Here is a 14608-nt window from a genome sequence, read left to right on the forward strand (position 1 = left end):
GACCCTCATTCAGCAATAACTGGGAGTGTTTGATGGGACAGTGTAGAGGGAGCTTTACTCTGTATCTAACCCTGTACCTGCCCCTGGGAGTGTTTGATGGGACAGTGTAGAGGGAGCTTTACTCTGTATCTAACCCTGTACCTGCCCCTGGGAGTGTTTGATGGGACAGTGTAGAGGGAGCTTTACTCTGTATCTAACCCTGTACCTGCCCTGGGAGTGTTTGATGGGACAGTGTAGAGGGAGCTTTACTCTGTATCTAACCCTGTACCTGTCCTGGGAGTGTTTGATGGGACAGTGTAGAGGGAGCTTTACTCTGTATCTAACCCTGTACCTGACCCTGGGAGTGTTTGATGGGACAGTGTAGAGGGAGCTTTACTCTGTATCTAACCCTGCACCTGCCCTGGGAGTGTTTGATGGGACAGTGTAGAGGGAGCTTTACTCTGTATCTAACCCTGTACCTGCCCTGGGAGTGTTTGATGGGACAGTGTAGAGGGAGCTTTACTCTGTATCTAACCCTGTACCTGTCCTGGGAGTGTTTGATGGGACAGTGTAGAGGGAGCTTTACTCTGTATCTAACCCTGTACCTGCCCTGGGAGTGTTTGATGGGACAGTGTAGAGGGAGCTTTACTCTGTATCTAACCCTGTACCTGTCCTGGGAGTGTTTGATGGGACAGTGTAGAGGGAGCTTTACTCTGTAACTAACCCTGTACCTGCCCTGGGAGTGTTTGATGGGACAGTGTAGAGGGAGCTTTACTCTGTATCTAACCCTGTACCTGCCCTGGGAGTGTTTGATGGGGACAGTGTAGAGGGAGCTTTACTCTGTATCTAACCCTGTACCTGCCCTGGGAGTGTTTGATGGGACAGTGTAGAGGCAACTTTACTCTGTATCTAACTCGTGCGAGAGAAAAAGCTGGTTAGCTTTACTAACAGAGAACCCATTTATCGTTGCAGTGCCTTGGAGTCGATCTCCGCAGTCATTTCTGTCCACCGCAGATACTGGAAATGTCTTCAGAACCATGGTGAGTACTTAAAGGGGAGGTCCGTGTGTTGCCAAATAATTTCTGCTTAAAGGGGAAGTTTTAGTGTCGGATGCTTATGTTTAGGTCTTGGGTTTCTTTTCGAGCGCTGCACACCGTCCCAGACTGAGAGATCAGCACCCTGCCCCTCCTCGCCCCAGACCCTCCTATGGGAACGGCAGGATCCGAGCTCCCTCTCCTGCGCTCTCCTTTGCTCGTCCATCCAAGCCCCATCGGCTGGATTGCTTCCCTTGCACCCCCTCCGGACCCGCCTTTCCGCGGTCACGCACCGTCCCCCCCGCGTGCCGCTGGGCTATTCGACCGTGGAGGGCGTCGCGGCTTCCTGTTTTCGAGCCACCGTTCCCACATCTGTGGAGGGGCCTCACCGGCGATCGGAAAAGAAGTGAGAATTGGGCCCGGCTATAGCCCCTTCCTCGTCCAGGGTCCTTTTTAGCGTCCCGTCCGCTTGAGGACGCGTCAGGGTCCTTCGTGGCCTGTGACGGTCTGGCCGAGCGCAACTTACCAGGTCAGCCGTCGAGGGGGAGCTGCTCGTTGGAGCTTTCAGCGACGAACGGCAGATCTACGCAACGGTGGAGGGATTCAGGCCAAGCACTGAGCTCGTCTCTTCGCCCCTCAGAAGCGAGCTCGTGGCACGAGATGCCGCAGGCCGTCGAGGCGGAATTACCAGCTGTCGACGTGGCGGAGACGCTGGACCGCACGATGGCGGAGGTGATGCGATCGCTGCCCGCCGATCGAACGGGGCTGGTGTACGACGAGAGGATGAAGGAGCATTACAACATGTGGGACAGGTCGGTGCACAGACTAATCCCCCTTCCCCCCAGCCTTAATACTGCGCGGGGCGTGGTGTGTGTGCGTGTGTGTGTGTGTGTGTGTGCCTGCTTGCCGTGTGTGTGTGTGTGTGCCTGCTTGTCGTGTGTGTGTGTGCCCTGGCGGCCGACTCACGAGGGAGAACACAGAGTGAGAGATGGGCAATCGAAACCTAATCTCCGCTCTTCCATCCCAGCCAGCACCCGGAGCTGCCCCAGCGGATCTCCGAGATATACGCCCGTCACAAGGAGCTGCACCTCGTGGAGCGATGCCACCTGATTCCTGCTCAGCCTGCCTCGGAGAGCGATCTGGAAATGTGCCACGGGTAAGTGGCAGAAGGAATTTTTCTTTTCGTTCGACTGGTTGGTGCAAGGAAAAACCATCCCCTCGTTTTAAGAGTCTCACTTTCTCCCTGTAGAGACGTCCCCCACTTCCCGAACCCCGGGGAGCTGAGGCGCTGGTTGGCAGAGCCGGGGTTAAGTCGCCCTCCCGTGTGTTGGGATCCTGTTGGACTTCAACCGGCTCAAACAACGCAATTCACCAGCACAGCGCCCGGGGAAGTTTTTCCATTTGTCCTGCCCGTTGGAGCAGTGGCCCATGGCGACATCCAGGGCCAAAGAGCCCCAGGCCTCGGCGGGAGAGGGGGATCCAAAAGTGGGTAATAATAACGTGTTCCCCCCCCACCCCGCTGCCTTTCAGGTCGGAGTACATCGGGACCCTGAAAGCCACCGGCGAGCTGAAGCCTCGGGACCTGCACCGGCAGGCCTGCGAATACAACTCCATCTACATCTCGCCCAAGTCCTACGACAGCGCTGTGCTCGCCGTGGGCTCCACCTTCAACGTGGTGGAAGCCGTGTTGACCGGGAAGGTAAGTGTCCAGTTCTGTCACGGGTTAAAAAGCCCCCTCCCCTCCCCACACACGTTTAAAAGGAGCTACGATAAGACCTTGTGACCCGAGCAAGCTCCCAAGTCGGGTCTCGCTCCCTCCTCTCTCTCTCTCTCTCTCTCGTGGAGCAGGTCCAGAACGGCGTCGCCATTGTCCGCCCGCCGGGGCACCACGCGGAGAAGGACCTCGCCTGTGGCTTCTGCTTCTTCAACAACGTGGCGCTGGCCGCACGGTTCGCGCAGAATCTGGTCGGGCGCAAAATGAGGTGAGCGAGCGAATTTTCAGCGAAAGGTTTCCCCTCCCCCCACTCCGTGCCGGGAGCCAAAGTGGCTTCAATCTTAGATAGTAATCAAATTAAAAACCTTTGGTCCACACCCACACTTCCCGTTAAATTTTCCCCCCATTATAAATTCCTATGTCAACATTTGCAACATGTCACGCTGTAATTACACCCTCCCACCAGCGGGGGTGCTGCAGTGTGACGTTTACAACAGCAACAACCTGCATTTATACAGCGCCTTTAATGTAGTAAAATGTCTCCAAGGCGCTTCAGACAAAAATTGACACAAAAGGAGATGTTCGGACAGGTGACCAAAAGCTCGGTCAAAGAGGTCGGTTTTAAGGCGCGTCTCAAAGGAGGAGAGAGAGAGAGGTGGAGGGGTTTAGGGAGGGAATTCCAGAGCTCAGGGCCGAGGCAGCTGAAGGCACGGCCGCCAATGGTGGAGCGATGAAAAGCGGGGATGGGCAAGAGGGCGGAATTGGAGGAGCGCAGAGATCTCCGGGGGTTTGTAGGGGCTGGAGGAGGTTACAGAGATAGGGAGGGGGGCGAGGGCCATGGAGGGATTAGAAAACAAAGGATAAGAAATTTAAAATGGAGGCGTGCTGAACCATAAGCAGTTCCCATAAGCAGGGGTGGGAGAGTTAACGGGAAGTGTGCTTGTGGACGTTAGATTTTTAACACGATTAAAATAACATTTTACGGCTGAAGCTTCCAAGAAAAAAAATTGAGTGTCCATGCCGATTTTTTTTTGATGATAAGTAACTGAAAGTGAAATCAGTTTGTGCGGCTAAACCCTCAACCGGATCGGTGACTTTTCTTCCCTGCCAGCGTCTTTCGCCGTTACCAGGATAGTTCTGAGACGCGGAGTCTGACAGTACGTATCTTTGTTCCCTTTCCCGTTGCCAGGGTGCTGATCCTCGACTGGGACGTCCACCACGGAAACGGGACGCAGCACATGTTCGAAGACGACCCCAGGTAACCCGCCGGGAGCGGTGCGCCTGACGCCCGTTTTTTTTTCAACCGACCCACCTCCCGTGGCATTGCTCGTTGTGGTTTGTAGAGGTCGGGTGAGGACCTTCCTGGTCAAATAGCGCCACAGGAGGATTTGCGGGGGAGGGTAGCGGTATCGGTGGAGCTCTGAATGTCACACCTCGGGGGTGGGGTTGCTGGTGCTGAAACGAAAGCAGGGGAAAAAAACTAGTTGATCTCCCGTGGCATTGCTCGTAGATGGAACACGGATGGAGCGGTGTTTGACCAGTGGTGCAAGTGGAGTTGACGTACAGATCAGCCATGATCTAAATGATTGAGGGAACAGACAATTACCGCCCCATCAGCCGACTCTCAATCATCAGCAAAGTGATGGAAGGTGTCGTCGACAGTGCTATCAAGCGGCACTTACTCACCAATAACCCGCTCACCGATGCTCAGTTTGGGTTCCGCCAGGACCACTCGGCTCCAGACCTCATTACAGCCTTGGTCCAAACATGGACAAAAGAGCTGAATTCCAGAGGTGAGGTGAGAGTGACTGCCCTTGACATCAAGGCAGCATTTGACCGAGTGTGGCACCAAGGAGCCCTCATAAAATTGAAGTCAATGGGAATCAGGGGGAAAACTCTCCAGTGGCTGGAGTCATACCTAGCACAAAGGAAGATGGTTGTGGTTGTTGGAGGCCAATCATCTCGGCCCCAGGGCATTGCTGCAGGAGTTCCTCAGGGCAGTGTCCTAGGCCCAACCATCTTCAGCTGCTTCATCAATGACCTTCCCTCCATCTTAAGGTCAGAAATGGGGATGTTCGCTGATGATTGCTCAGTGTTCAGTTCCATTCGCAACCCCTCAAATAATGAAGCAGTCCGAGCCTGCATGCAGCAAGACCTGGACAACATCCAGGCTTGGGCTCATAAGTGGCAAGTAACATTTGTGCCAGACAAGTGCCAGGCAATGACCATCTCCAACAAGAGAGAGTCTAACCACCTCCCCTTGACATTCAACGGCATTACCATCGCCGAATCCCCCACCATCAACATCCTGGGGGTCACCAGTGACCAGAAACTTAACTGGACCAGCCATATAAATATTCTGGCCACAAGAGCAGGTCAGAGGCTGGGTATTCTGCGGCGAGTGACTCACCTCCTGACTCCCCAAAGCCTTTCCACCATCGACAAGGCACAAGTCAGGAGTGTGATGGAATACTCTCCACTTGCCTGGATGAGTGCAGCTCCAACAACACTCAAGAAGCTCGACACCGTCCAGGACAAAGCAGCCCGCTTGATTGGCACCCCATCCACCACCCTAAACATTCACTCCCTTCACCACCGGCGCACAGTGGCTGCAGTGTGTACCATCCACAGGATGCACTGCAGCAACTCGCCAAGGCTTCTTCAACAGCACCTCCCAAACCCGCGACCTCTACCACCTAGAAGGACAAGAGCAGCAGGTACATGGGAACAACACCACCTGCACGTTCCCCTCCGAGTCACACACCATCCCGACTTGGAAATATATCGGCCGTTCCTTCATCGTCGCTGGGTCAAAATCCTGGAACTCCCTTCCTAACAGCACTGTGGGAGAACCTTCACCACACGGACTGCAGCGGTTCAAGAAGGCGGCTCACCACCACCTTCTCAAGGGGCAATTAGGGATGGGCAATAAATGCCGGCCTCGCCAGCGATACCCACATCCCATGAACGAATAAAAAAAGACTTAGAGGGGCTGAATGGCCGCCTCCTGTTCCTACGTTCCTAAATATCCTACGTTCCTCCATTTCAGCGTCCTGTACATCTCACTTCACCGCTATGACAGGGGCTCTTTCTTCCCCGTGTCGGAGGACGGCGACTACGACAAGGTGGGGAGGGAGGACGGCGAAGGCTTCAACGTCAACATCCCCTGGAACGGGAGCCGCATGGGCGACTCGGAGTACATGGTGGCGTTCCAGCGTGTGGTCCTGCCCATCTCCTACCAGGTAAAGCTCCCTGGCACGGAGCCCGCACCTTCAATCAGTCCAAGGTCGACGTTCGGGCCTTGGAGCATAGTTGGGGGGGGAGGTTCCCAGGGCATCGACCCTCGCGGAATTCAGTCCTCCCTATTAAAGTTAGCGATTCTGTCCTCGTTTTTATATCGTACTTCGATTTGATATTAGTTACACTTAAATAGCAAAACTCTCAGCAATTTGGGAAGCGGAGAAGCAGAATTTACTGGAGTGGAAGAGTTTTTCAGCGGGACAGAAGACACAAAACGGAGGTGCAGTGCCACCCTGGGTCGGAGGGTGTCATTACAGCACCATCACCGGCGGGAGGGTGTCATTACAGCACCATCGCCAGCGGGAGGGTGTCATTACAGCACCGTCACCGGCGGGAGGGTGTCATTACAGCACCATCACCGGCGGGAGGGTGTCATTACAGCACCGTCACCGGCGGGAGGGTGTCATTACAGCACCATCGCCAGCGGGAGGGTGTCATTACAGCACCGTCACCGGCGGGAGGGTGTCATTGCAGCACCATCGCCGGCGGGAGGGTGTCATTACAGCACCATCACCAGCAGGAGGGTGTCATTACAGCTCCGTCACCGGCGGGAGGTTGTCATTACAGCACCATCACCGGCGGGAGGGTGTCATTGCAGCACCATCGCCGGCGGGAGGGTGTCATTACAGCACCATCACCAGCAGGAGGGTGTCATTACAGCTCCGTCACCGGCGGGAGGGTGTCATTACAGCACCATCACCAGCAGGAGGGTGTCATTACAGCTCCGTCACCGGCGGGAGGGTGTCATTACAGCACCATCACCAGCAGGAGGGTGTCATTACAGCACCGTCGCCGGCGGGAGGGTGTCATTACAGCACCATCGCCGGCGGGAGGGTGTCATTACAGCACCATCACCGGCGGGAGGGTGTTATTACAGCACCATCGCCGGTGGGAGGGTGTGACTATAGTGTGACACCGTTTACATAGGGAGTTCCCACTTTAAATCATAGGCCACCATTTTCTCACGATATAGGTGGCTGGTCAGACCGGATCTGGAGTACTGGGCCCAGGTTTGATCCCCTCACACGGTGGGTGATATAGCGACCTTGGAAAAGGTTCCGAGGAGAGCCGTGAGATTGATTCCCAGCTTAATGAACCTCAGGGACTCAGATAGGACCAAGGACTTTGGTCAATTTACTTTAGAGCAGCGTCGACTTAGAGACGACCTGATCGCAGCCTGTAAAATAATGAAAAGGCTCGATAGCCTGCCTATTGATAGATTATTCCAGTTTAACAGATCGGGGAGGAGCAGGGGAAACAATGGAAGAGTAGGAATAGACTGGGCATTGGACGCTTCTACTATTCCCAGAGAGTAGTGAGCCTCTGGAGTGTTCTGCTGGCTGGTGCGGTCGGTGCTGACTCTCTGTCGCCTTCAAGAGGGAGCAGGACGGGTTCCTGACTGGGGCAGAGATCACCCCAGAGGGAAGCGTCTTTACAGATAACACACAGTCCGGGCGACCTCCTGAACTGGTTCCAATCGCCTATGGGTTGTGGGGGGGGTGGGGGTGATCGGAGAGGTGTTTTCCAGAGTATTTTTTCCCGTATTGGCCCTGGGGTTTTCCTCTGGTTCTTTGTCCCTCTCAGGAGTTACATGGCAGCAGGGTGGGTGGGGGGGGGGAATGAATTGTTTCGTCATGATACTCCAACCACCATGGTGTGTGGGACCGGCTTGATGGATCAACTGGCCTGTTCCGGCCCCTCAATTTTAGACGCATGTATAAAATGCTGCCATAGGAGTTTATAAAGGCTGCTTTTTTCCGATATTATTTTCGGTATATCAGATAGAACGAATTAAAGGGGCCAATCTCTCTCTCTCTCTTCCCCCCCCCCCCCCTCCAGTTTCAGCCGGAGCTGGTGCTGATCTCCGCTGGTTTTGACGCAGCTCGTGGTGACCCCCTCGGCGGGTGCCAGGTGACCCCCGAATGCTACGCTCACATGACTCACTTGATGCTGGGCCTGGCAGGGGGGCGGGTGGTTCTAGCGCTGGAGGTAAGTGAGAGCTTTCTCAGTGGTTTCGAGCGGACCCTTGGCTGTGTTTTTCACGAGGGGGCATCCGAGGAGCCAACACGATTGGCCCACTCGTGTCATTATTTACAGGGGGTCCCCCGGGGAGTGTGTCAGTATTTACAGGGGGTCCCCAGGGAGTGTGTTAATATTTACAGGGGGTCCCCGGGGACTGTGTTAATATTTACAGGGGGTCCCTGGGGAGTGAGTTAATATTTACAGGGGGTCCCCGGGGAGTGTGTTAATATTTACAGGGGGTCCCCAGGGAGTGTGTTAATATTTACAGGGGGTCCCCCGGGAGTGTGTTAATATTTACAGGGGGTCCCCCGGGAGTGTGTTAATATTTACAGGGGGTCCCTGGGGAGTGAGTTAATATTTACAGGGGGTCCCCGGGGAGTGTGTTAATATTTACAGGGGGTCCCCGGGGAGTGTGTTAATATTTACAGGGGGTCCCCCGGGAGTGTGTTAATATTTACAGGGGGTCCCCCGGGAGTGTGTTAATATTTACAGGGGGTCCCTGGGGAGTGAGTTAATATTTACAGGGGGTCCCCGGGGAGTGTGTTAATATTTACAGGGGGTCCCCGGGGAGTGTGTTAATATTTACAGGGGGTCCCTGGGGAGTGTGTTAATATTTACAGGGGTCCCCCGGGGAGTGTGTTAATATTTACAGGGCGTCCCCGGGGAGTGTGTCATTATTTACAGGGGGTCCCCCGGGGAGTGTGTTAATATTTACAGGGGGTCCCCGGGAGTGTGTTAATATTTACAGGGCGTCCCCGGGGAGTGTGTCAGTATTTACAGGGGGTCCCCCGGGGAGTGTGTCATTATTTACAGGGGGTCCCCCGGGGAGTGTGTTAATATTTACATGGCGTCCCCGGGGAGTGTGTCATTATTTACAGGGGGTCCCCCGGGGAGTGTGTCGGTATTTACAGGGGGTCCCCGGGGAGTGTGTCATTATTTACAGGGGGTCCCCCGGGGAGTGTGTCGGTATTTACAGGGGGTCCCCCGGGGAGTGTGTCATTATTTACAGGGGGTCCCCGGGGAGTGTGTTAATATTTACAGGGGGTCCCCGGGAGTGTGTTAATATTTACAGGGGATCCCCAGGAGTATGTTAATATTTACAGGGTGTCCCCGGGAGTGTGGTAATATTTACAGGGGGTCCCCGGGAGTGTGTTACGATTTACAGGGGGTCCCCAGGAGTATATTAATATTTACAGGGGGTCCCCGGGAGTGTGTCAGTATTTACAGGGGGTCCCCCGGGGAGTGTGTCAATATTTACAGGGTGTTCCCGGGAGTATGTTAATATTTACAGGGGGTCCCCTGGGGAGTGTGTCAATATTTACAGGGGGTCCCCCGGGGAGTGTGTTAATATTTACAGGGTGTCCCCCGGGGAGTGTGTTAATATTTACAGGGTGTCCCCCGGGGAGTGTGTTAATATTTACAGGGTGTCCCCGGGAGTGTGTTAATATTTACAGGCGGTCGCCGGGAGTGTATTAATATTTACAGGGGATCCCCAGGAGTATATTAATATTTACAGGGGGTCCCCGGGAGTGTGTCAGTATTTACAGGGGGTCCCCCGGGGAGTGTGTCAATATTTACAGGGGGTCCCCCGGGGAGTGTGTTAATATTTACAGGGTGTCCCCCGGGGAGTGTGTCAATATTTACAGGGTATCCCCCGGGGAGTGTGTTAATATTTACAGGGTGTCCCCGGGAGTGTGTTAATATTTACAGGGGGTCGCCGGGAGTGTATTAATATTTACAGGGGGTCGCCGGGAGTGTGTTAATATTTACAGGGGATCCCCGGGGATTGAGTCAGTATTTACAGGGGGTCCCCCGGGGAGTGTCAGTATTTACAGGGGGTCCCCGGGGAGTGTGTCAGTATTTACAGGGGATCCCCAGGAGTGTGTTAATATTTACAGGGGATCCCCGGGGAGTGTCAGTATTTACACGGGGTCCCCGGGGAGTGTGTCAGTATTTACAGGGGGTCCCCGGGAGTGTGTTAATATGTACAGGGGGTCCCCGGGGAGTGAGTCAGTATTTACAGGGGGTCCCCGGGAGTGTGTTAATATTTACAGGGAGTCCCCGGGGAGTGTGTTAATATTTACAGGGGGTCCCCGGGAGTGTGTTAATATTTACAGGGGGTCCCCGGGGAGTGTGTCATTATTTACAGGGGGTCCCCCGGGGAGTGTGTCATTATTTATAGGGGGTCCCCCGGGGAGTGTGTTAATATTTACATGGCGTCCCCGGGGAGTGTGTCATTATTTACAGGGGGTCCCCGGGGAGTGTGTCATTATTTACAGGGGGTCCCCCGGGGAGTGTGTCATTATTTACAAGGGGTCCCCCGGGGAGTGTGTTAATATTTACAGGGCGTCCCCGGGGAGTGTGTCAGTATTTACAGGGGGTCCCCGGGAGTGTGTTATTATTTACAGGGGGTCCCCGGGGAGTGAGTCAGTATTTACAGGGGGTCCCCGGGAGTGTGTTAATATTTACAGGGAGTCCCCGGGGAGTGTGGTAATATTTACAGGAGGTCCCCGGGAGTGTGTTAATATTTACAGGGGGTCCCCGGGGAGTGAGTCAGTGTTTACAGGGGGTCCCCAGGGAGTGTGTCAGTATTTACAGGGGGTCCCCGGGGGGTGTGTCATTATTTACAGGGTGTCCCCGGGAGTGTGTCAGTATTCACAAAGAGTTCCCAGGAGGGTGTCAGTGTTCACAAGGAGTTCCCAGGAGGGTGTCAGTGTTCACAAGGAGTTCCCAGGAGGGTGTCAGTGTTCACAAGGAGTTCCCAGGAGTGTGTTAATGTTTACAGGGGGTCCCTGGGAGTGTGTTAATATTTATAGGTGGTCTCTGGGAGTGTGTTAATGTTTACAGGGGGTCTCTGGGAGTGTGTTAATATTTACAGGGGGTCTCTGGGAGTGTGTTAATATTTACAGGGGGTCTCTGGGAGTGTGTTAATATTTACAGGGGGTCCCCGGGAGTGTGTTAATATTTATAGGTGGTCTCTGGGAGTGTGTTAATGTTTACAGGGGGTCTCTGGGAGTGTGTTAATATTTACAGGGGGTCCCCGGGAGTGTGTTAATATTTATAGGTGGTCTCTGGGAGTGTGTTAATATTTACAGGGGGTCTCTGGGAGTGTGTTAATATTTACAGGGGGTCCCCGGGAGTGTGTTAATATTTATAGGTGGTCTCTGGGAGTGTGTTAATGTTTACAGGGGGTCCCTGGGAGTTTGTTAATATTTACAGGGGGTCCCCGGGAGTGTGTTAATATTTATAGGTGGTCTCTGGGAGTGTGTTAATATTTACAGGGGGTCTCTGGGAGTGTGTTAATATTTACAGGGGGTCTCTGGGAGTGTGTTAATATTTATAGGTGGTCTCTGGGAGTGTGTTAATGTTTACAGGGGGTCTCTGGGAGTGTGTTAATGTTTACAGGGGGTCTCTGGGAGTGTGTTAATATTTACAGGGGGTCAGTGGGAGTGTGTTAATATTTACAGGGGGTCTCTGGGAGTGTGTTAATATTTACAGGGGGTCTCTGGGAGTGTGTTAATATTTACAGGGGGTCTCTGGGAGTGTGTTAATGTTTACAGGGGGTCTCTGGGAGTGTGTTAATATTTACAGGGGGTCTCTGGGAGTGTGTTAATATTTACAGGGGGTCTCTGGGAGTGTGTTAATATTTACAGGGGGTCTCTGGGAGTGTGTTAATATTTACAGGGGGTCCCTGGGAGTGTGTTAATATTTACAGGGGGTCTCTGGGAGTGTGTTAATATTTACAGGGGGTCTCTGGGAGTGTGTTAATATTTACAGGGGGTCTCTGGGAGTGTGTTAATATTTACAGGGGGTCTCTGGGAGTGTGTTAATATTTACAGGGGGTCCCTGGGAGTGTGTTAATATTTACAGGGGGTCTCTGGGAGTGTGTTAATATTTACAGGGGGTCTCTGGGAGTGTGTTAATATTTACAGGGGGTCCCTGGGAGTGTGTTAATATTTACAGGGGGTCTCTGGGAGTGTGTTAATATTTACAGGGGGTCTCTGGGAGTGTGTTAATATTTACAGGGGGTCTCTGGGAGTGTGTTAATATTTACAGGGTGTCAGTGGAAGTTGACCTGTGCTGGGTGACGCGACTCAGTGCGGCTTCGTATATAGACGGCTCACTTTTGCTCGGGATGGCCGTCCTTGAGTTGGGGGTGGGTTGGGTGGGGAATGTCCAGCTGCGCTAGGCGTATGAAGGCCTTCTCCGCTAACCGGTTCTCTCTCCCTCTCTCTCTCTCTCTCTCTCCCTCTCTCTCTCTCTCGGGCACAGGGTGGGTACAACCTGACTTCGATTGCGGAGTCGATGTCCATGTGCACGTGGACCTTGCTGGGCGACACGCCGCCCCAACTCGAGCGTTTAAAGGTGCCCAGCGCCAGCGCCATGCAGTCCATCAGCAACGTGATCACGCAGCACAACAAGTACTGGACCAGCCTCCGACTTAATGGTGAGCGCTGCTCTCTATTGTCGCAATGCTGTCACATCGTGTAATTAGTGATCCTGTACAACGCACCCTGAGTATATTAGATTACGTACCGTGTGTATGTTGTAGCACACGTTGCGTGTATTGTATGACGTACCGTGTGGGTATTGTATGACGTACCGTGTGGGTATTGTATGACGTACCGTGTGGGTATTGTATGACGTACCGTGTGGGTATTGTATGACGTACCGTGTGGGTATTGTATGACGTACCGTGTGGGTATTGTATGACGTACCGTGTGGGTATTGTATGACGTACCGTGTGGGTATTGTATGACGTACCGTGTGGGTATTGTATGACGTGTGTCACAAATTCGTAAACTCCGTTCCCTCGCCACCAACTCCATCCCTCTCCCTGGCCACTGTCTGAGGCTGAACCAGACCGTTCCCAACCTCGGCGTCCTCTTTGACCCTGAGCTGAGTTTCCGACCCCATATCCTCTCCATCACCAAGACCGCCTACTTCCACCTCCGTCTATCGCCCGTCTGCGCCCCCTGCCTCAGCCCATCTGCTGCTGAAACCCTCATCCGTGCTTTTGTCACCTCCAGACTCGACTGCTCCAATGCTCTCCTGGCCCGGCCTCCCATCTTCCACAGGCCGTAAACTTCCAAGCTCATCCAGTTCTCCGCTGCCCCGATCCTAACTCGCACCAAGTCCTATTCGCCCATCGCCCCCCCCTGTGCTCGCTGACCTAAATCGGCTCCCGGTCTGGCAACACCTCCATTTTAAAATTCTCCTCCTTGTTTCCAAATATCTCAGTGGGTCTCACACTCTCCTCGGAGTCAGAGGGTCGAGGGTTCGAGCCCCCCCCCTCACTCCAGAGACTCGAGCCCCGTAATCCAGGCCCCGACACTGCCCCCCCACCCCGGTGCCGGTACTGAGGGAGCGCCGCGCTGTCGGAGGGGCCGCCTTTCGGGATGAGACGTTAAACCGAGGCCCCCCGTCTGCCCTCTCGGGCGGGACGTAAAAGATCCCACGGCCTCCGTTGGAAGAAGAGTGGGGAGGGGGGGGGGTGATATTTAACCCTCAACCAACATCACTTTAAAAAAAAAACATTATCTGGTCATTTATCTGGTTTGTGGGATCTTGCTGTGCGCAAAATGGCCGCCACGTTTCCGACATTACAGCAGTGACCACACTTCAAAAAGAAAGTACTCCATTGACTGTGAAACGCTTCGGGGCGTCCCGAGGTGGTGAAAGGGGCCGGAGAAATGCAAATTCTCCCTCCCTGTCTTTCCTTCCCTTCTCTCTTCCACGTGTCGTCGTTATTGGGCTGTGATTAGATTTTTGCTGCTTTAATCGTTGTTTGTTTTCCTTCCACCCGCAGTTGACGAGCTGGACCTTCCCGCTCCCTCCTTGCTGAGCCTGACGGCGCCGACCAGCAACTGGCCGCGGCCGGAGACCCCGTCTCCCACGACGTCAAGCCGGGGCGAGACCCCGCCCGACGGCCGGGCCTCGGAGGAGATGATCAAAGGCCTGTCCTTGGTCAGCCTGGCTGCCTCCAGCTCCTTGACGGCCCCCGGCGTCAGGTCCGTGGCCGTGGGGGGGGCCCGGCCGAAGGTCAAAGCCAACGCGGAGCTGGAGTCCGCCGCCCTGGCCTCTCCGAGCGAACGGCGGCCCGAGGTGGAAGGGAGGGAGAGCCCGAAACCACGGATTCCTGAAACCGGGAGCGGAAAACAGGATCGACAGGTAGGAGAGAGCTCAATCGTTCGTTACAAGACTTAGTACCGAGTCCCATAAGGAGATATTCGGACAGGTGACCAAAAGCTTGGGCAAAGAGGGAGGTTTTAAGGAGCATCTTAAAGGAGGAGAGAGAGAGGCGGAGAGGTTTAGGGAGGGAATTCCAGAGCTTAGGGCCCAGGCGGCTGAAGGCCCGGCCGCCAATGGCGGAGCGATGGGAATCGGGGATGGACAAGAGGCCGGAATTGGAGGAGCGCAGAGATCTCGGAGGGTTGTAGGGCTGGAGGAGGTCACAGAGATAGGGAGGGGCGTGAGGGCCACGGAGGGATTTGTACACGAGGATGAGAATTTTAAAATCGAGGCGTTCCTGGATCAGGAGCCAATGTCGGTCAGCGAG

The 14608-nt window shown here is 54.3% G+C and overlaps 1 protein-coding gene across 1 annotated transcript in view; it reads left to right on the top strand.

Annotated features, from left to right (window-relative positions):
* Positions 1-14608, top strand: part of hdac6 (histone deacetylase 6) — a 59243-nt gene that overhangs the window by 23272 nt on the left and 21363 nt on the right. The window contains exons 14-23 of the mRNA XM_067977787.1: positions 952-1019; positions 1654-1825; positions 2041-2169; positions 2544-2712; positions 2862-2995; positions 3917-3985; positions 5777-5969; positions 7867-8016; positions 12322-12496; positions 13859-14220. Coding sequence (XP_067833888.1) covers positions 952-1019; positions 1654-1825; positions 2041-2169; positions 2544-2712; positions 2862-2995; positions 3917-3985; positions 5777-5969; positions 7867-8016; positions 12322-12496; positions 13859-14220 — 1621 coding nt within the window. The remainder of the gene's footprint in view (positions 1-951; positions 1020-1653; positions 1826-2040; positions 2170-2543; positions 2713-2861; positions 2996-3916; positions 3986-5776; positions 5970-7866; positions 8017-12321; positions 12497-13858; positions 14221-14608) is intronic.

This window comes from Heptranchias perlo, unplaced genomic scaffold (genome assembly GCF_035084215.1).
Source record: "Heptranchias perlo isolate sHepPer1 unplaced genomic scaffold, sHepPer1.hap1 HAP1_SCAFFOLD_178, whole genome shotgun sequence".
Taxonomy (NCBI): Eukaryota; Metazoa; Chordata; class Chondrichthyes; order Hexanchiformes; family Hexanchidae; genus Heptranchias; species Heptranchias perlo.